Genomic DNA, 21,107 nt, shown 5'->3' on the forward strand with positions numbered 1-21,107 from the left:
TGTCTGAGGACAGGTGGTTCTTCCTCAGAGTCCTCAAGAAGAAGAGGCGCTGGTGAGCCTTCTTGACCAGCTTGGAGCAGTTGGTCGTCCAGGTGAGATCCTCGGAGATGTGGACTCCCAGGAACTTGAAGCTGCTCACACGCTCCACAGCCGTCCCCTTAATGTGGATGGGTGGATGTGGGTCAGCATTCCTCCTGTAGTCCACGATGAGCTCCTTGGTCTTCTCGGTGTTAAGCAGCAGGTTGTTTCTGTCGCACCACTCAGCCAGACGATCCACCTCCTCCCTGTAGGCGGCCTCATGCATGCATCTTCACCAACCCTCTTTAAAGGATTGACCCGTATTTTAGTTACAGTAGCTATTATCTCTTTTGAGAGGGTAAAACTTACCTCAGGGAAACAAACACACAACAAAAATCTAAAAATAATAATAATGATAATAATAAATTAAACATGGTTAATAATTCACTGTCTGATCTAAAAACACCTGTATTCACTGGGATTTGATCGGATGTGTACTACAAGTTTCAAGCAGTCCACCTCCTCACTACTAAAGTCCAGAAATGCAGGAAAACTACATGGTTGCAGCAAAGGAAATGTCAACACCCGATTACGACACAGCAAAAGTGCAGCAGAGGACAACATCAAGGCAGCTTTACTATTTTTGACAAGAGTTTGAATCAGACACAGTCTTCTCTCGGTAATGATATGCTTTTAACTTATTCACGTGACATTGTCTGCTTCAACACAGCTAATCCGATGTGGTGATAATCTAAATCCGTTCACAGCATAGGGCCTGCTGTAACACCCATGCAGACTGGAAAAGAATTGGGCAAGAAAACTGACACTTTATCTGCTGTTTCAAATTGTCTGGCTTTGGCGCTTTTTTTTTTTTTTTTTTGTCAGTCCAACCTTTCATCATCATCTGTGCTGTAGACACATTTTTCTTTCCCAACTTGTGCACCTGGTGAAGTTCAGAACAGCAACGACGTGATTAAGAATACTTTGTGGTTCTTTGTAGCAGTTTGAGAGGCCGCACACGCATACTGGATTCAAGCCAAGCAACTCCTGAACCACTTCCTTCGTGCCAGAAATGCGAAGATGACTGTCTTCAGTAATCTGAACATGACCTGAGCTACAGTATAATGTTCCATTCATTCATTCTTGCATGGACACAGACAGCAGTGTCCAGCAGTGATGCCATATTTACAAAAATAATCAGATGCTTTTTTTGCAACCTCGTCCTCGGGCACAGCAAGGTCATACGAGGAGGCAATGGAAGAATCACGATTCTGCTCTGTCATGAGATGTAGTGACGAATGCACATCGCCGAGGCCTTCACTTTGGCCATCAGGCTCTTTAACAGATGATTCAGAGAACTATTTCCATCTACTCCATCATGATTGGGGAGACAGAGAGAAGAGAGGAGAACAAATAATTTATCCTTAGTTTCAGAATTTTTCTACACGCACAATCAGGCTCAGCCATGAAACTACATGAACACATGATTCCAATTATAATCCAATTATTGTAGTTAGTAGATTCATTAAGGACATTCCATAAGGTCAATTTGATATATATAATGAAGACTAGGTAAAGTCTGCTGGTTATCATTATTATGTTTCTGGTCAACACCAGAAAGAAAATTCTGCATTGTTATGCTTTTATAATTAGAGCTTTGAGGCAAGATAAAGGTTTGTGCAATGTCTAATCAAGTGAAGGTGACCCTCACATGTACTTTGAGTTAACTGCTCATTAGCACAACAAAACACAAAAATAGATGGTTGTGTGGTCGACATTAGACCTTGTAACATTAACAAATTAGCATTGTCACTGTGAGCACTGTGAAACTGTGTTGATTTCTGTCAGATAAAGTAAAACGTACTGATTGTGCTCACCGTAGTGCGTTTTCCAAGGCAAGAAAAACCCTACTACCAAAGCATGTTGTTTTAAGCTGTCTTGTTTAAATGCTTTATTAATTTCTTACTTACTTTAACTGCTAAGATATTTCTTTGAACTTGGTTCATTTTCTTAATTTCAAAATTAACTGTCATTGTACAGTTGCACTGAAAAAATGGCGTTTGACACTAGAATCAAAAGAAAGGTGCCATGGTAAAGTATAAGTGTGTTAAGATGAACAACAGCTCCTTGAAAAAGGTTTTCAACCAAGCCCAAGTTTTGTAACTTAATATAAATGTGACAAAATCTCCAAAGAGACCCTCCTGCCCAGCTCCCAAGAGAGAAATTCTAGTTGGCATCCATTCCTGCTGCTGGGCATGGGAAGAGCTTGACTATTCAACTTTTCTTTATGGTCTTTTTGTCTTCGGATTATCCAATCTCGACGTCATGCTGCTCTGCTTTTTTGCCCACTCCACTTCAGTCTCCTGCAGAGTTTGTTTCTTTTGTGGCCCAGAGGAGGGAAGATCTTCTCCCACTGGAGATGATCGATTCTCCACTGCTTCTCTGTGTGCTTCAGAGTTGAAGTCAAGTTTTTCCAGCTGTTTCTGAGCCCCATTTCTCGTATTCAGGAGAGTGTCTCCAGCTGGTCTGCTTTCTTGGACGATATTTGAGCCTCAGATTTCTCAATGGTGAGCTCTTTTCTGGCTTACCTTCTCAAGCACCTGCTAAACCCTAACTCTGATTTTCAATAGAGCTGTTGCCAGCTCATTAGCTTCCTTTTGTGCCTTCTGGACTTTGGTCTTGCTTTCAGCAGAGCTTTATCCAAAGGTCTACGTTTTCCCTCTTGTCCTCATGGTCTCAGCATGTAACTTTGAGAAAAAGAGCAAATATTTTTACTTTATTTTTACTGTTTGAAATCTCAGCCTTGCATAAAGGAAGTGGTACCTCAGTGTATTTGAGGGACACATAAAATTAATGCCATACAGTAGTTTTACTAATTTATGACTTCATAAGCACAAAGTTCTGTCCATGTGTAGCGAGACCTTATTTAATTAATGATACTATTAAGTGTTTATTGGCGTCGGTTGCTGTACTTTGGTACTTGGGGTAATTACCAATAAAGTGTAAAACACCCATGTGCACAATAATGTTAAAAAAAAAGCCTGAAAAGGAAAATGCAGATTTTTAGTATTGAATAGAAACTACCAAAACATAAACCAAGAGGACTTGACACCACATGGGATTTAAGTAAAAGCTTGGCTGTTTATTTTGACAAGCTTTTGTAGCCTAGAAGACCCTGGAGGGCTGTGATCACCATCCAAGTCAACTGATTGTCAGCAACATTATGTCAGTACCACCTCCCAAGACAGTGAGAGTGAGAACATAACTCTAAAACATTACATTTGATTTACAGAAATGTATTAAACATAAGGTTCTGACTGATCTTTTCTTTGTGTCCGGAGTCATTATTAGGTATGGATGATTGATGAAGTTATGGATTAATACCTAGAACTCACTTTGGTTGTGACCAGTTAGTACTCTAAAGTTGCAGGCAATTTAATAAAGCCAATGAAGACTACTACAAGACTACTAGGTACAGATGCCTGCTGTTAATTAAACCATGTATATCCCACAGATATGCATATATCATATATTCTAAATTAATCCATATTTGCTCATCTTGTACAAAAATAACATCATTCTTATGGTGTCCTTATGCAGTTGTACATAGCAACAACATAGTTACTTTCTAAACAAACATTGATGAATGAATATTCTGTCTTTGCAGTTTAAACCAAACTTATAGCCTTTAAGGAATATTTGGCCAACTTGATATTTTAAGTGAAAATGTGTTTTCTGTCTAAAACTGTCAGTTATCTGACACGGGGATGAGAATTTTGTTGTATGAAGTGGTGTTGCAGTAAGTGTGATCTCTCAATTGTGCCACAGGATATTTTTCTTTTCCAATATCTTTGTAGATAGAGAAGTTATCTAAACCAAAAGATAAGAGATCCAGGACAGAAATCTGTTCTTCACATCTATAATCTCCCACTGCTCTATTACCACTGAATGGGAGACGGGACAAAACACTTTTGTAATTTCAAGCAACAGGGATTAGTAGTGTCTCTAGTGGTTTGCTACCTCAAAATGAGCAGCGGTGTATCTCTCGGAAACTGAAATATTGCTTTGCACTATAGAGAAGCCTGTTATAAAATTCAGCCATGTACCAGAGGTCTGTCTCATCTCTCTTAGTCCATAATCAATATTTTGGTATTGATAATGGACCCCAGCATTATGTAAAAGGAGTGGATTAGTAAACAGTGTTCTTTCATATCATACTTTAAGCTTCACTAAATATTATATAGAATTTGTTAGTTTGGGCATATTAACAGTGTACAGCTTCTTTCCACTGTGGTCAAAGGGCTAAGAACGGCATTATTTGGGTTCATGGCTCTTAATATGCAAAGAGATCAAGTACTAATAAGATATATCACATTGCATAATGATTATATTTTTTAACCTCCTAAGACCCGAACTCTTCCTTGGCATGCATTTTTAATTTCTCTGTGATATTTGGGCATATTGGGACCTGATGAATGTAAAAACGAAGAACTACCCGATTTTTTTTTTTTTTTTTTTTTTTTTTTTTTTTTTTTTAACCTAATTTTTGTTTCTAAGAAAAATGAGAGCCACATATGAGATATTCATTTAAAATTTCGATAGAACAGTTGCAGTATAATGTCCTCGTAAGTGGATATCAGGCCCTTGTAGAGCAAGATTGAGTATTTTGGTCTAAATAACCCAAAATGTGATGTCCACATATGTGGACGCCAGGTCCTAGGAGGTTAAACATCTGACTACAATTGAAAATATAAAATACACACATATTTTCATTGTCTGACAAATAATCTAGTTTTCAGGGAATGTAAGAAGGAAGAGAGAAGTTGTGGGGAGACCGCTAGTTTTGCAGTCATGATTCTGATCTGCTAGCTTTAGGACTTCATGGCTAACAGTGAAGAAAAGTGGGTGGAGATGGTAGAATGTTTCGCAGACAAATTTTGACTATGGATACCATGTGCAGTCCAGTACTGTAGTAATCTGTAGAATTTGCAACTAATGTAAAACATTTGGATATTTATGGAAATATAAAGCCAGTGTGAGGATTGAGGTGAGGAGAGTTAACAACTTAATCCAAACTCAATTTTTAGATAAATGCACAGGGCGGAAAGGAAAGATATACTGCATGTGTTTGATTTATATTTGATAAGAGTAACATTTGTTTTTGCTGTACCTTTAACCCATCCAACCAAACTCACTATCTTTTATCTGAAGTAGAACCAATGTAAAAGATGACTGCATTCATACACTACTGGATTTTGGCTCTTGAGTCCCTCTGCTCTAACCTCCTTGAACCCATTAGTAATGATAACAGACATGACTTTCATGCCTTCTAATACTGTGGCACTGAAGCACTGCCACAGTGTGAATCCATCCTTTGTCCATTTTCTCAGTATATTCTTGAAACTGTGACAAAATGGCAAAGGAAGCATGTGGCAGCGTTCGTTGGACTTAAAAGGTTTACATTTGGCAACCACTGTCTGTACCCACTATGCTCAACACAGGGAGCAGCTGCTGAGAAATGGCGCTGTTACTTCAGCCCATCATCACTAGCCCCAGGGCATTCATAGGCCAGTCTGAGCTTGGCTTCAGGGCTATAGGGGAGGGAGTGCACTTAACTCTGCTGGTTGCAAGAGGCTTTCTTTACCGGGAGGGGATCTGATATGGACACCGGCTTGGCTGCTGGAACTTAAGTGAGATAAATTGCAAAGTAGTTAGTCTGTCCTTTGCAGTTGAAGGTAACGGACAGGTTTATCTCTCAGGATATGTCTGTAGTCACACATTCTTGATGCTATGAGGCAGGTTTGCATCCTGAGGGTAGACCTTGGAACCTTGTGAGCACAGAAATATTATGAGCCGCTGAATGTGCTTGTTTTTTGGGTCCCTCCCCCAAATATATCTTCTATGGATGACTTTCATATGCATATCGATACATGCATGAAGTGCATAAGAGAATGTTTTAACAGTTATGATGTATGATCTAGCGTAGAGCAACACAAATGAATGGTGAAACCTTCTGACTGTGATTGTTTTTAGAAGAATTTTTGAACATCGACAGAGTACAGCAGAGGGACTTCATTTTCTCATACCTGAATCAGAATCAGAACACTTTATCAATCCCTAAGGAAATTATGTATGATTTTGATTTTATAATTTGGTGCTTAGCGATGATTTTTTTTGTGTGTGTTTACATGCCCTTGCTCTTGTGTTGCTCTACTTACAAGTAAATAATTGAATCAATGTAATTTCAAATGATCTTTTACTTTATATAACTTGGAAAATGTTTATAAAATAATATATGATATTCTGTTTGTTTTGTTTTTATTTATATGTAAATTATGACACTAGAATGAAATAGAAAGCCTTTGTATGGTACCTTTCAAAATACAATTAGCAGAAATTAGGAGAGCTACTCATGGTTAGTGCACAGTTACACAGCTAGCTAAAAAAATAATTAGATAAATATATACACGAATACACAGTTAAATAAAAAATAATAACTGCACAGTGATGAATTTCGCAAGAATGATTTTATTGCATATTTTAAAAGTTACACAACGGTAATTCTTCCACTTACAGAGATTAAACATTAATAAAAATGAAAAATCTTTTAAAAGAAAACCCAAATGAGATAAATGGGTAAGTTTTTAAAGAATTAACCTCAGATTTATTATAAATCCACAGCTGATTCGATCCAGAGAAAGTTAGTGTGGAGAAAAAAAGGGAACATGCCCGCTGAAGTAGAAGCAGAGGAGACAGCTTGATGCAATGGGAGGAAAAATCAGTTGCAAGTTATTCTGTGCAGAATTCCTGAAATCTATTCAGCATAATATACTGTATAATATCAGATATAATCATCAAATGGTACATTAACTGGAGGACTTTCATTCATGCATGTTTTTATGTGTTCTCTGTGCTTTGAAGGTATGAGTTGCTACAGAAGCAACTTTTCCTGCTGGAAGAGGCTGAGGGAGGCTTTGACCAGTTCACACGCAGTTATAATACCTTCGGTGTGCAGCGAAGGCCTGACAACAGCCTGTATTTTAAAGAATGGGCTCCAGCTGCAGAAGCCCTCTTCCTTACAGGCGACTTCAGTAAGTAGCTTGAGAAGAACCGTCTGTTCTGTCTGTGACACCAGGGTGCTGTGCATGTGATATCAGAGTTTGTTTCCTTTAAGCTTAGTGAACTTTCTTGCTGTGTATAATTCTTGACACAATGTGGATGTGGACACCCTTAAGGTGGAAAGTTGTCACTGTCACTTTAATGCTATTTCTTTTTCAGTGCTTCATGTGTGCTGGGGAATCTGCTTTACTCCCAGCAGAAATCCTCATTATCCTTAAAATAAAAAACATAGGTGAAGCTGGTAAATTTCTACAGTAGCAATCATTTTCTAAATAACATTAAAATACAGAAAATGCAAATTAATTTGAAGCTGCATAAACAGTTTGACACCCCCTCCCCCCAAAAGAGAAGAGATTTCAGTGCAGAGCGAAAGGTTGCATGTCTCCATAGTGCATTAAATAAAAAATTTGACATTTTTGCGCTCCTGAACACAAAAGGGCAAGAAATTAAGAAAACACAGTGTGCCGTGTTTCAACAGTATCATCACTTTTGAACAGCCGACATGGGAGTTGGAAATGTGGAAGATATTGATTACACAGGATAAACTTGCATACTGAAGGGTAGCTTTTGAATGTTGGGAGTGTTTGTTAATATTTTAGCAGCTAGTTATTTCATCATCGCTTGCAAAGTTGTTGAGAGTGCAACCTCTGTGTTTGCACTGAAATCTCTATTCCCTCTGGTCCCAACTTTGGAAGTAATTTAATGGACTTTCGGATTTTATTTTTAGTTAATGGATGTAGTGGGAAAATAGAGCAACATTGTTTCGTTGTATCATCCTTAAGATGATTGACTGAGACAAGCTCTCGTCTCTCAAGTGTTTTTCACAACCATTATTTTTATTATTAGTAATATTATTATTATTGGTCCCTGTCTCTCCCCCAATCAATCCTTTGATTTTTCTGAAAATCGACAGTGCCCCTTATAATCCCGTGTGCCTTATGTATGAATTCTGGTTGTGTTTACTGACCTTGAAACGATTTTATGTGGTACACGGCGCTCGAAAATCTGTCAAATGTTTTAGTACGACTTTGCTAAGCTACGAAGCCGCACCGCTTGATGGATTGTCGGAGCATTACGGCTATCGTAGGCAGGAGCCTCGCAGAGTGATACGTACTGTGCTTCAACATAATATTACCTGGCTTTTTTTTTTTTTTTTTTGTATTTTATTTGTTCCTGAGTAAATCGGTTTGTCTGAGATTAAAGTTGTAGTTTTTACACAGCTGAATAAACGTCAAGCAGACAGCTGATTATCAGAAGTGTGAGATGCTGGAGAATATACTCCGTTGTCCTGTTATATTTTAGATAGCAAGGAGTTTATTAAACTTCACCAAAACAATCTGCAAATTTCATTAAAATTTAATAAACTATCATCTTGTCTTTATTTTTAGTTAGCACCTTAAAAGCTTAAAGCTGTAAGCTAATGATAGTTATATAAGAGCAGATGCTGCTGGTGCAATAAGCTGTAGTTTTACGTCCAGTGGATGATGATCTGATTAGTCGACTAATCGCATAAATAATCGGTGACTAGTCGACTATCAAAATAATCGTTTGTGGCAGCCCTAGTGTGTATAACCTCTTTTTAAGTTTTGTGGATATTATACAGGGAGTGCAGAATTATTAGGCAAGTTGTATTTTTGAGGAATAATTTTATTATTGAACAACAACCATGTTCTCAATGAACCCAAATAACTCATTAATATCAAAGCTGAATGTTCTTGGAAGTAGTTTTTAGTTTGTTTTAAGTTTTAGCTATTTTAGGGGGATATCTGTGTGTGCAGGTGACTATTACTGTGCATAATTATTAGGCAACTTAACAAAAAACAAATATATACCCATTTCAATTATTTATTTTTACCAGTGACACCAATATAACATCTCCACATTCACAAATATACACTTCTGACATTCAAAAACAAAACAAAAACAAATCAGCGACCAATATAGCCACCTTTCTTTGCAAGGACACTCAAAAGCCTGCCATCCATGGATCCTGTCAGTGTTTTGATCTGTTCACCATCAACATTGCGTGCAGCAGCAACCACAGCCTCCCAGACACTGTTCAGAGAGGTGTACTGTTTTCCCTCCTTGTAAATCTCACATTTGATGATGGACCACAGGTTCTCAATGGGGTTCAGATCAGGTGAACAAGGAGGCCATGTCATTAGTTTTTCTTCTTTTATACCCTTTCTTGCCAGCCACGCTGTGGAGTACTTGGACGCGTGTGATGGAGCATTGTCCTGCATGAAAATCATGTTTTTCTTGAAGGATGCAGACTTCTTCCTGTACCACTGCTTGAAGAAGGTGTCTTCCAGAAACTGGCAGTAGGACTGGGAGTTGAGCTTGACTCAATCCTCAACCCGGAAAGGCCCCACAAGTTCATCTTTGATGATACCAGCCCAAACCAGTACTCCACCTCCACCTTGCTGGCGTCTGAGTCGGACTGGAGCTCTCTGCCCTTTACCAATCCAGCCACGGGCCCATCCATCTGGCCCATCAAGACTCACTCTCATTTCATCAGTCCAGTCATTAGACCACACCCCTTCTCATTACAGAGACGCACATCACCTAATATGCTTAATTGGTAGTAGGCTTTCGAGCCTATACAGCTTGGAGTAAGACAACATGCATGAAGAGGATGATGTGGACAAAATACTCATTTGCCTAATAATTCTGCACTCCCTGTACATGGTTATGCTGAGGATGTGTCGGCCAATTTCCACTGGAAATGCCTTTTGGTTAAACTGTCAGCAAGGAATTTACATTCGCACTGTTACGTTTTTATACAACTTTAATGCAGAAAAAAAACAGCTGCTTGTTTAAGTGAAAATACATTGATGTTTTTTTTTTTTTTTAACGAATATAATTGTGGAGTTGTAAAGTATTTTGTCTAGTGTCAATTATATCGTCAGTTATATCATTATCACAAATTTTCAAATGTATATCGCGATAAATATTTTTGGTCATATCGCCCTGCTCTACTACTTAGTTCTGTCTCTGCCACCCCCTCTTTCCATAGTTCCTCTGTTCCGTTTCCTTCTTTAATTATCTTCCCAGGACCTTGGGCAGCAGCCCAATTCCAACATTCAATTCTGTGAGAGATTACATTTTGACACGGCTCAGTTATATTATTTGATTTCAGTTTCATAGTAAATGTGGAAACACCCCAGTAGCCCTAGTCATGAATATGGTGCAGGTTGGGTGCATAATGCACTGTTTTTTTTTGTTTTGTTTTTTTTCAGAGGAGTTTAAGAAAAGCGAGATAAATAAATTGTTAAAAAAATATGACTTGGCCTCCCTGTGGAAAGTGTTGCTGCAGTATCCGGTCACTTCTCGAGCATCTCTTTTGATTTGTTCTCTATCCTGCAACTGTTATTGCTCATGAATAACAAGAAGATGTGGGTTTACAGAATAAAACATCCTAAAATGACATGCCGAGGTGGTCACTTTTCAATAAATGTTTTGTGTCCTAATGTGTTCCTCAGTCAGTGGCAGTTGTGAGTGTGGAATCGGCACATTATGAATATGCCTTTTTGTTGTTGTCTCAGAGATAAAATTCAGTGAGCAGTGAAGTGGACTGAGCCTGCTGCTTTTACTCGGTGTCGCAAAAGTCACAAGATACTGGAGAACAGTGCTGGGGAAAAAAAACAAAACAAAAAAGGGAGGGAGGAGGGAAAAAAAAGCACAACGAGGAATTATGTAAGAGAGTTTGGAGGGCGGGGTGGGAGTGGGGGGGATAAATTGTGCAAAGACAGATTGTACAAGTCAGAGAAATAAAGTGGTGTTTGGACCACAGGGGGGGATATTGAAATGGAACAAAAGCCACAGTGATGACTACAACTACAAGCTGTTGTTAGCACAAGGCAAAGTGGCAACACACTGCAGTAATAAGGAAGACTGAAACTGCTAATTGTTATATTTACTATTAAAATTAATGAAACACCCTGTGGTCTGACTAAAATTTCTCATTGTGCCTCCTAGTGGTTAAATAAAGCACAGACATATAGGACACATGGATTTTCAGTGTCTTTCTTCTGTAGAATGAAAAGTCTGCTATAAGATGCTGTTTTCACAAAAGCGATAATAACAATAATAATTTTAAAAAGACCACAAGCAAAATGGAAGCGAGATAGCGGTATAACATGCAGCGAAAATAATTTGATATGTGTGTACAGTATGTTTACTATTTGGCTACTGAAGTGTCCAGTACTCAAATTGCAATACCATCCCAAAGAGCCACCCCTCATTTCTTCACATTTTTAAGGAAAAGGGGAAATGGGTACAGCAGATTATTGAAATATTATGCAAATATACATGGAAATTTAGTATGTAATGCAAAACCAGAGGTCGTACAATTCTAACAAGCTTGAAAATCAATATTTGGTTTGACCACTTTTATTCTTCAGCACAGGCTGAGCTTTCTTAGGCAAGCTTTCTTGTCATTTCTTTAAGGAGTCTTCAGGAACTCACTACACCAGCTCCTTCTTTGGATGTTGGCTTCCTTTTGTTCTGTTCTCCATCAAGAGGATCCCACACTGCTTCAGTAGTTGAGGCCATCTCATGTCTGTTGGTGTCTCTGTTCGGCTCCACTTTCGTGTTGCCTGTGTGTGTGGTGTCATTGTTCATTGACCACAATTTGAAGCAAAAAGTTCACATTTCCAGTCAAGTCCAGTTCTTGTGTAATTTGTCCCACTTCAGCCTCTTCTCTGGGTTTCCCTAAGAATGGCTTCTTGACAGCCACTCTTCCACTGAGACTATTTGTGATGATGGATCAGTTGAAAGGCCACTTGCATCTCTCTGGTTTTTTGTGTCAGGTCTTTGCTGTGTTTTATCCTATTTTGTAAGGATATGACTTTCAGATATTGCTCACCAGTCATAGATAGGATTTTAGGCCTGCCACTTCTTGTGTTGCCCTCTGCTTTTCTTGTTTTTGGTTGTATGTGCATGTGTGGGTGTCATTTTTTTTCTGTCTGTAAACAGGAGGGCCTGAAAATTTTTGAACGATTTATTGGTTGAATAAAGCTTATAACCTTATAATTAGAAACTATGAGTCTTACAAATAATGGTATGCGTTATCAACCAATGCAAAGTACCGTATACAGATTAAATGTGTCACATTTGACGTTTGACCTGTCCTCAAGGTCAATAGAATGATCTTGAGGTAAAAGTGATAATAATGCTATATGTGAAACTATGACGTGTTGGAATTCTTAATGTCACATTACTTTGGACCTCTAACCTCTTCTTCAGGCTCAAATAAGGTCAAACTTTCATAAAAGGCCTTTTATCTTTAAAACTATGCTCTACATTCTGCTGCCTTTGTTGGTATTGGTGACGCTTAGGAAATTATACTGTTGTATGGGGATTCGCATTATAGTTTGCATCCAAACATGTTCCATTTAACCTCTGATCTCCTCTTATATTTCACGTCTGCCTTTCTTTTAAGTTAATCCTGAAATGCTTTATATCTTTAAAAAGTATTGTCAAGACAAATGGAGTGCAAGAAATGAAGTGCATCTTGTTTGCTCATATTTTTTTAACGTGACACAAGGCAACCACCCAGAGAGATGCCATGTTTACAGCTAACAGCTCTTTGGAAATCACCATGTTGGTGCGAAAATTCTGTTTTATGCACGTCAAACTGTGGTATCTTTGGAGTTTTTCAAAGATTCACCTAAAGAAATCACAACAACTGATGTCTTTTCAAGACAGGCAGCTAGTATCAAAGTGTCTAAAGATATATTTAAATTTGGCTCTTTGCTAAGTTGTCTGCAGACACAATGCTTGTTCATCCCTTTAGTTGAGTTTGGTGCTTTAAAAAGAAAAGGCCTGAATGATTCATAGTTAAATGTTAAGTTAAAAAAAAACTAAATACCCATCAACGTTTTGGGACTGAAGAATAAAAATTACAAGAAAAAGATTCCAAGAAAGGCTGGCTCAGTGTGTGTGTGTGTGTGTGTGTGTGTGTGTGTGTGTGTGTGTGTGTGTGTGTGTGTGTGTGTGTGTGTGTGTGTGTGTGTGTGTGTGTGTGTGTGTGTGTGTGAAAAGTTGGTCAAGACTTTTGCACAGTACTATCTTTTTGCCTTGTTTTTACTTTCCCCAATCATTTGAAAAAATGTATTTTTTCCCAAAAAAGCTAACCTCTAATATGATGCATTTTTAGCTTCCTAAGACTTCTAATGTTATACAAATAAACAATTTGAGACTGAAAACGAATTCTTTACACTGGAACAAATGACACATACAAAATTGTGACATGTTTTTCAAACTTGTTCATTTAAAAATCCAGGAATCAGATAATTTAATGTGAAGAAAATCCAGCTACTCCTACAGGTCTGTGACCAGTTCATGGCAAAAGAAGCCAAAGAGATCCAAAAAAAAGACAGATATACATTTTCTTTCCACTGTATGCAACTTTCTTTATTCCAGCTGCAGCTTATTAGAATTCATGTTTGTGTCCACATTGCAAACCAATTAGAGTGATGTGTGTAAATGCTGTCTGTTTCTCCTATAGATGGCTGGGACAAATTCTCCCACCGCTACACGAAGAAAGAATTTGGCAAGTGGGAACTGATTCTTCCACCCAAGCATGACAACTCTCCAGCTGTGGATCATAACTCTAAACTCAAGGTAGAGAACAAAACATCTTCATGCTTATTTTCACACTCTCAGTAGGTGTCATCTTGCCTCAGTGGCACAGGGACTTGTCACTATAATGTTCGTGGGAGATTCCCTGTCATGTGTGGTGTCTTATGAACCAAGTGAAAACCTGGCGTGTCGCCATCAACAACATGTCATACTCACAGTGCAGAAGGGAGATTACTGTATGTACACAATCTGCACAGTGGAGAGTAGACACACCTGAGGAGCCCAACTGATGGCTTTTATTTCTGCTCCCATCTGTTGCGGGTATCCCTCAGGACGTTGTGCCCCGTTTGTTCGGCGCAAAACACAGTCCACAGTGGGTGTACGTGATTGGTTTTAAGCTCTAGTAAATAATTCATCAGGGTTAAATGCAAAAATGCACCCTCCCATTATGCATTGTCTCCCAAACAAACAGCGTGGATGAGAAATAACCCAGAAATGAGATGCCAGGCATGGAGTGGATGGCATCGCCGCGGCACTCTCCTTGGGACCGGGTCATCGTTGGCAAACTCCTGCGCCCTGGACAGGCTGCCCGGCTCCCATTGTCAGCGGAGGTCAGTCTAAGGACGATAAGAAGCAGATGGAAACGCTGGCACCTGGCCTTCCGTTGTGCACCCCCGCTGCCTATGAATAGCTGTCTTGCTGTGAGCCCCACTTTAGAATTAGTTCCACAGCACTCCCTCGTGGAAGCACAAGCCTAGCTCCAATCACTCTCATGTAGAGCAGCTTGCCCTTCCATCCCCTTTGTTCAGTGCCCAATTTGTCTCCATAAACAAGCAGTGTCCTTATGTGGGTACAGTATTTACCATGGGCCATTTATGATGCAACTATGCAAGACCGTAGAGAACGAACAGAAGCGTTATCTAACCGATCAAAAATGCTTTTCTGTCCACACCTAACTTGTATATTGCCCAGTTCTTAGTTGTTTTTCCTGTTTATGCACCCCTCAGCCTTACCAGCCATCTGATTTTTCTTTAATGTGCCTAATTCTGGCCAATTTGTGTGAAGGACCACTGCTCTGTCAGGCTTTATGCCAGTCCATTTATCCAACTATCTTTTCCTAATCCTATAAACTGTGAAGCATGTCATAAGGGGAGCCAGGCAGCTAACCCCAGGTGGCCTGGCCATAATGAAAAAACCCCAGAGGGGAGTCTGGCCAACAGCTCACAGGCAGGTGGCATTGGAACAGTCATTACTTCACAACAGTAGCCAGAATTAGTTGGGTTATAATGCCTGTTTCTGCAGGGGACAAAACAGGGTGAACACATACTGTGGGAAACACTACAGGATCGATTTCTTGGTGGGTTTTTCCAACTCTCACGCTGGCTTTCTCCTTTCTTATTTGACTGATGGAGGCAAAGTAACTTGTCAGATTTCCAAACTATATTTATTTTACCCCCTTCCAATCCCGAATTGCAGACATAATAGATGAGAGGCAAAGGATAATGATTTAGATTTCCTATTTTTCTAAATTGCTCCCTGGCTCAAATCCCCTCTCAACATGGGTCTGTGGCTTTGTTAAAACCAATTAAAGAGCTGCACCCCTCAAAATACAACGGCATAAATCACCACTGAATCCAAATTTACTGCAACAAGTTTTCTAGTCCATACTGTACTGTGGCTTTCTGTCCCCTACATCGTGCCATGTCTGCAGTGCTCCCAGAGAGCCATGCATAACACTTTTAAAGCTGTGAATTTGGCATTGGAGAGTAGGAACTGGCTTTCTGGAAAAGAGGCAGTTTTCATCAACAGTTTGCACCATCTTTCTTTATAATGGATAGGGAGCAACAGCACAGTTTTATGATGTAAGCATTTCATGGCTAACAGATGTAAATAAATACTGACTTTAATATCAAATACATCCAGGGGCTGCATCATGCAGCAAACAAAGAAGACCTTTTGAGGCCTCTGACTGTGCTTTGCTGATCCTTTCTACTTTTTTCCCCTGACTTCTCTGTAGCTTTGTCTTTTCCATTTCATTTTAGATTACATACAGATATCCTTCATCCCCTTCTGTAGGTTTTTAATCCAGAATGTAGACACCTCAGCATGCATCGTGGTGTCTGTTATCTGTCTGCTTATTAGATGTCCATGTCGCTTATGCAAAGTGACTGTCATGCCCACCCAATTTTTTTCTTTTCTTCAATGCCCTGTCATTGTTTAGGTGCCCTTGCTGTAACGTAAAACTCATTTGTCTTATTTTCCCAGGTGGTGGTTCACACAAAGGAGGGACAGCGTCTTTACCGGATCTCGCCTTGGGCAAAATATGTGACCAGGGAGGAGAAAGCCGTCATCTACGACTGGGTTCACTGGGATCCCCCTCAGCCTTACTTTGTAAGTTACAAAATATCCTTTAAAAATGACTTTTGCCTAAAAAAAAAGAAAAAATAGATGCATGAAAACCACCTGCACATTCAGTGTTTTTCATTTCCATGTTGTATTAGTTACTACCAGCTTTGGAGCTCGAGCTGCTTTTTTTTTTTTTTTTTTATGTACAGAGATGACCAGTGTCTTGTTGCAGTACTAAGTGTAACAAATAGTGAGTGCCAGGAAATGAAAATTAAATGTCTATCATTTTTTAAAACAGCTCATCCCCTTAATTATTATGATTATTTTTTTAAAAAAGCTTTGAGATGATGTTAATCATTGAATATTGTGTTACTAAAACCACAGTTTATGTGGTGCTACCCTCTACGTTCACCATTTCTTCTCGAAATGAGGAACAGTCATTGTAAATCAGCTTTGCCTCTCATATGCAAAGCTGTTGTGGCCATTCTTAATGTGGGTGCTCGATGCTGCTGATTTGAGTGAGGCTGAATGTGTCTCAATGCTACTTGATGTCCTTAGCCCAAGAGTGAACAAGCAAAACACTAAGAGGCTATTAAAGGCCACCTTGCCTTCTTTATCACTTGTTATTTGGCACCATTTTAATTAGAGGGGCCCTCTTACTGGCAGTATATTTGTTTTATTTACAAGTAGTTCAATCATGTACTTGAAATGCTGTGTTCACAAGGCTTGGTGGGTAGCCATCAGGAAATGGGCACTATGTATAAAAAGAAATGCTTCTCCTGTTGTGTAACACTGCTAGCATGAATCATAAATATTTTTATTGTTTTACGTGTGTGCAGCTATTCATCTCGGCGATGAGATATTTGTGCAAAAACCCACACTTTGTCTTTATGGATCATAAGCGCTCCACAGATGTAGTTTCTAGAAGGGGGGAAAAAGCCCCAGACTCTGTTATGATTTTGTGCATGACGTTTTGGTTACCTCTTCAGCATATCCACCCTCGACCCAGGAAGCCCACGAGCCTGAGAATATACGAGTCTCATGTGGGAATTGGCTCTCCAGAGGGGAAGATCGCCTCATACAACAACTTCACAACCAATGTGCTGCCTCGCATAAAAGACTTGGGTAAGATGTGAGATGGAAAAACCCTAGCTCTACAAGATTATTCTTTGCCGGATCCTTCAGCTCTTTAAGTCTGTAAGACGTCTACAGCAGCCATCATGCTGTGATCCCATTCTTCTAACAGTCAGTAAGAGCTTTTCAACTCGAAAATATTTCGTATGTTCTCCAGCCAAGAACAGAAAGTAATGTATAGAGGTCACATACCTGCATACATGTCAATTCTGAGCCGACAGCGTGGGCGAAACAAAACATTTGAGGGGTTTTTAATATCTATTTATTTAGTAACTGTCACCACTAGTCCATAACATAGCAGACATGTCGTTCAACTGTGAGTACCACTGTTCCACCAGAAACAGTATTTTCTGTGGCAGACCTGTCACACTGTCTAGATGATACCACATCAGCAAGTCAACATCCTGTTTACTGGTATGACCTAAAGGGATCACTGATCAGTGGATCGTGTTCTGTAAAAGGGGCTCCACAGCACAAGCCAAACTGCACAGCAGTTGTGGCTCTAAGTATGACAACTTGGGTTTTTTTTTTCTTCATACTCATGACTCACAAAGTCAATACTAGAGAAACGCTATCTGCCTGCCTCTGCCCCTAAGCATTTTTTCCCTGACAGATTTTCTTTAACAGTGTATGTGTAAGTGTGTGTGTTTCATTCCTCGGGCTTCTGATTAATTCAATGTAAAACTCACAGGTTTACCTAATAAGTAATGTGCATTTACTTGAACTGGAAAAATAATTCCAATGGGGTACATTCACACATGAGACTATAGTATGTCCAAAATTATTCCCACCGTGTATAATTAGCTTGCATTTTCATTGCCTTTGAGAAGGTTTCTTCGAAGTCAGGGACCAGATATTTAACCATTCAGTCAGTCTCTGTCTGCAAAGCAACTTTGGTGCATCGAGATGGGAGTAAAACGGCAATAAGACTGAGTCAGTCTCTGTCAGTAGTGCCACCTATCTGTGAAAATACCATGATTAACTGTGATAAATCAGCAAAAATTGATCTTCTTTGGTCTGTTGTAAATTGGTTTCTGTCTACATATACAAAAATTTATATGGAAAATAATTTTATATTAGCTACTCATAGTTAGTCCATCTAAAATCTCAAAGATTTGAGCCCAAAATTGAAACATTTCTATTCAGATGGTAACGTGGTTTTTGCAGGACGGGGATGTAACTGCAAAATGACACAGGCACTTGGCAACCTTGATTTTACAAAGAAATATTGACAATGTTGACAACCTGTCATGTCGTTATTGCAGTGATATGCATCTGCACTCACTGGTGCAGACTGACTCAGATTGATTGCAACGTGCTGTCAATTTCTGCTTTTATAAATTAAACAACAATTATTTACAAACTGTTGTCAGTCTGTCTAAGAGTGATTGCAGTCAGGTTGCAAGTGTCTGGAGAGAGGTTGCCTTTCACCAATTGACTTGTGCTATCGCCTTACGATTGAAAGTTGGTCACTGCAACTACTTGAACTCGGTCTAAGACAACAAAGAAAAAAATTAAACGCAGTCTCCGAGCAACCCTATATTTTGCTTATGATCTTATGTATATGACCTAAAACATCATGCAAATGTATATTTTTCACTAATTTTTAAGTAGTTAATTTTCAAGTTATCTCAACTAAGAGTAGCGTTCAAACGTTGCTGCAACCTTATGAAAGAAGTACCCATTTTGCTTCTCTACCCCTATGAGCGTTGGTGTTATTTTGCATTCAGGAACGCCACGCTGCACTGACATCGTTAAAAGTACAGACACAACTGACACAGCAGACCAAGAGAAATGTGATCAGTCCGTTTTCTCGGTTGTGTCATCTTGTTTGGCGGATAAGGAAACTGGCAGAGTAACTGCTGCAGCAACTGAGGGGTTCTATACAATAAGGATTCTCCAGGAGGCTAAACTCCACAGTCTCTAGTGACGGTGACTTTACCTGCCATTTCATTTTCTTGACTGAAAGAGAGTATATATATATATATATATATATATATAAAAAAAAAAAGAAACTTCCTCTCACCCCAGCGCTTTGTCACAATCCTTCAGAAGGCAAAGTTTTGTTTCCTTTCTCTCTAGCCTGAAAAGAGATATATATAAATAAATCTGTTCAATACAACAGTGAAAACCGCAGGGCCTCCCTCTAGAGTCCTCAGTGGCAGTTTAAAAGCCTGTTGTTCTCTTATTCATAGAGGCAGTTTTTGTAGGTCGTTTTGTGGTATATGACCTCCTGACTGATAGCTAGTGTTTCCCTGTTGCCACAGCTTGTCTTTAGGATACTGGAGCTTGTGTCAAAAAGGAAATGCCTGGAGCTCATACATACAGTGTGACTGACACAGGTCAAATAGTATCAACTCTTAAAGATTTCCAGATTGTTTCTGTACCAAATAGTGGCCAAAACACAAAAAGAGAGACGTTTCAGAGAATTTTTCTAAGCGTGTCTTATTCTGTGTGGCCAACCAACCCACACATCATAAGAATTATTTGCATTTTTAAATGATGTTTGAAATACAAGCTGAACAGCAGGGGTTTATTAAAATTAATCATTAGAAAAGAAGATGAAGATTTGCAAAATTAAAAACCCCTCTAGTTACTGCAGGGAAATTAAGCTATCCAAATACACTTAGGAACAAATAAGCACAGTGTATCCCACTGCCATACACACCAAACACATGTTTGTTTTGATGAATATTTTAATAGTTTCACAACAGCTAGATAAGGTTAGCTGTTTAATCTGGTATAATATGCTTTTTAAGGCATGAAATGGGGATGAAATTTGTAATATGATAATTGCAGTGTCTCCTCTCTTGGTCCAGGTTACAACTGTATTCAACTGATGGCCATCATGGAGCATGCCTACTATGCAAGCTTTGGATATCAGATTACAAGTTTCTTTGCTGCTTCCAGGTAAATGCCATCATTTCACTAGTTTTATATATATATATTGTATTTTGTACAAGGTACTTGTCTCTGCCAAGGAGGTTATGTTTTTGGTAGCGTGTCATCATTCTGTCTATAAACATGATAGCTTGAGGTTTGAAGGAATTCTAATAGAGAAGGGAGCCGGAGATCGACAGTCGGACTGCTGCTACGGCTGCAGTGATGCGGACGCTGTACCAGTCGGTCGTTGTGAAGAAGGAGCTGAGTGTAAAAGTGCTCTCAATTTACTGGTCGATCTACATCCCTACCCTCGGGTCACGGGCTTTTGGTAGTGACCGAAAGAACGAGATCGCATTTACAAGCGGCGGAAATGTGTTTCCTCCGAAGGGTGGCTGGCCTCTCCCTTAGAGATGGGGGAAGGGGTTCGGACATCCAGGAGGGGCTCCGAGTAGAGCCGTCGCTGCTCCTCCACATCAAAAGGAGCCAGTTGAGTTGGTTCTGGAATCTGACAAGGATGTTCCTTGGTGCCTTCTGGTTGAGGTGTTCTGGGGATGTCCCAACGGGAGGAAGCCCCAGGACACGCTGCAGAGATTATATCTCTCGGCTGGCCTGGAATTCTGATAAAAGCTGTAGATGCAGTGTCATGTTATAGGGAATGATATGTTGGGGTTTGAAATTTCACAATACTTTAGACCTCTGACCACTTCTTCAGGGTCAAATAGAGTCAAACTTTCACAAAATGTCTTGGGGATTCTAAACATCACATCATACAGTAGTCTGCATCCAAATATTATTTAAAATCTGGTCTAATTTTTGCACATTTTACATTACACTGTCTCTCTTTCAAGTTGACCCCAAAATTAATTATATCTTCAAAGAAAGTATTGCCAAGATAAATAAATCCGCTGCCTAGTTGGTTAGAAATACAGTGTAGTATAATATTATCATGTCCAGTTATTTACAAATCAATACCCATGTTCCGTTACTTTCTCCTACATAATGTTTGTGTAATCGGAGTAAAT

At 39.3% G+C, this 21,107-nt stretch overlaps 1 protein-coding gene across 1 annotated transcript in view; it reads left to right on the forward strand.

The window, feature by feature from the left end:
- The window catches only part of gbe1b (glucan (1,4-alpha-), branching enzyme 1b), a 98,655-nt gene that overhangs the window by 5,836 nt on the left and 71,712 nt on the right, over positions 1–21,107 (forward strand). The window contains exons 2-6 of the mRNA XM_004560558.6: positions 6,940–7,109; positions 13,649–13,764; positions 15,988–16,113; positions 17,058–17,193; positions 20,022–20,112. Coding sequence (XP_004560615.2) covers positions 6,940–7,109; positions 13,649–13,764; positions 15,988–16,113; positions 17,058–17,193; positions 20,022–20,112 — 639 coding nt within the window. The remainder of the gene's footprint in view (positions 1–6,939; positions 7,110–13,648; positions 13,765–15,987; positions 16,114–17,057; positions 17,194–20,021; positions 20,113–21,107) is intronic.

Source organism: Maylandia zebra, linkage group LG14 (assembly GCF_041146795.1).
Source record: "Maylandia zebra isolate NMK-2024a linkage group LG14, Mzebra_GT3a, whole genome shotgun sequence".
In the NCBI taxonomy this organism is placed as follows: domain Eukaryota; kingdom Metazoa; phylum Chordata; class Actinopteri; order Cichliformes; family Cichlidae; genus Maylandia; species Maylandia zebra.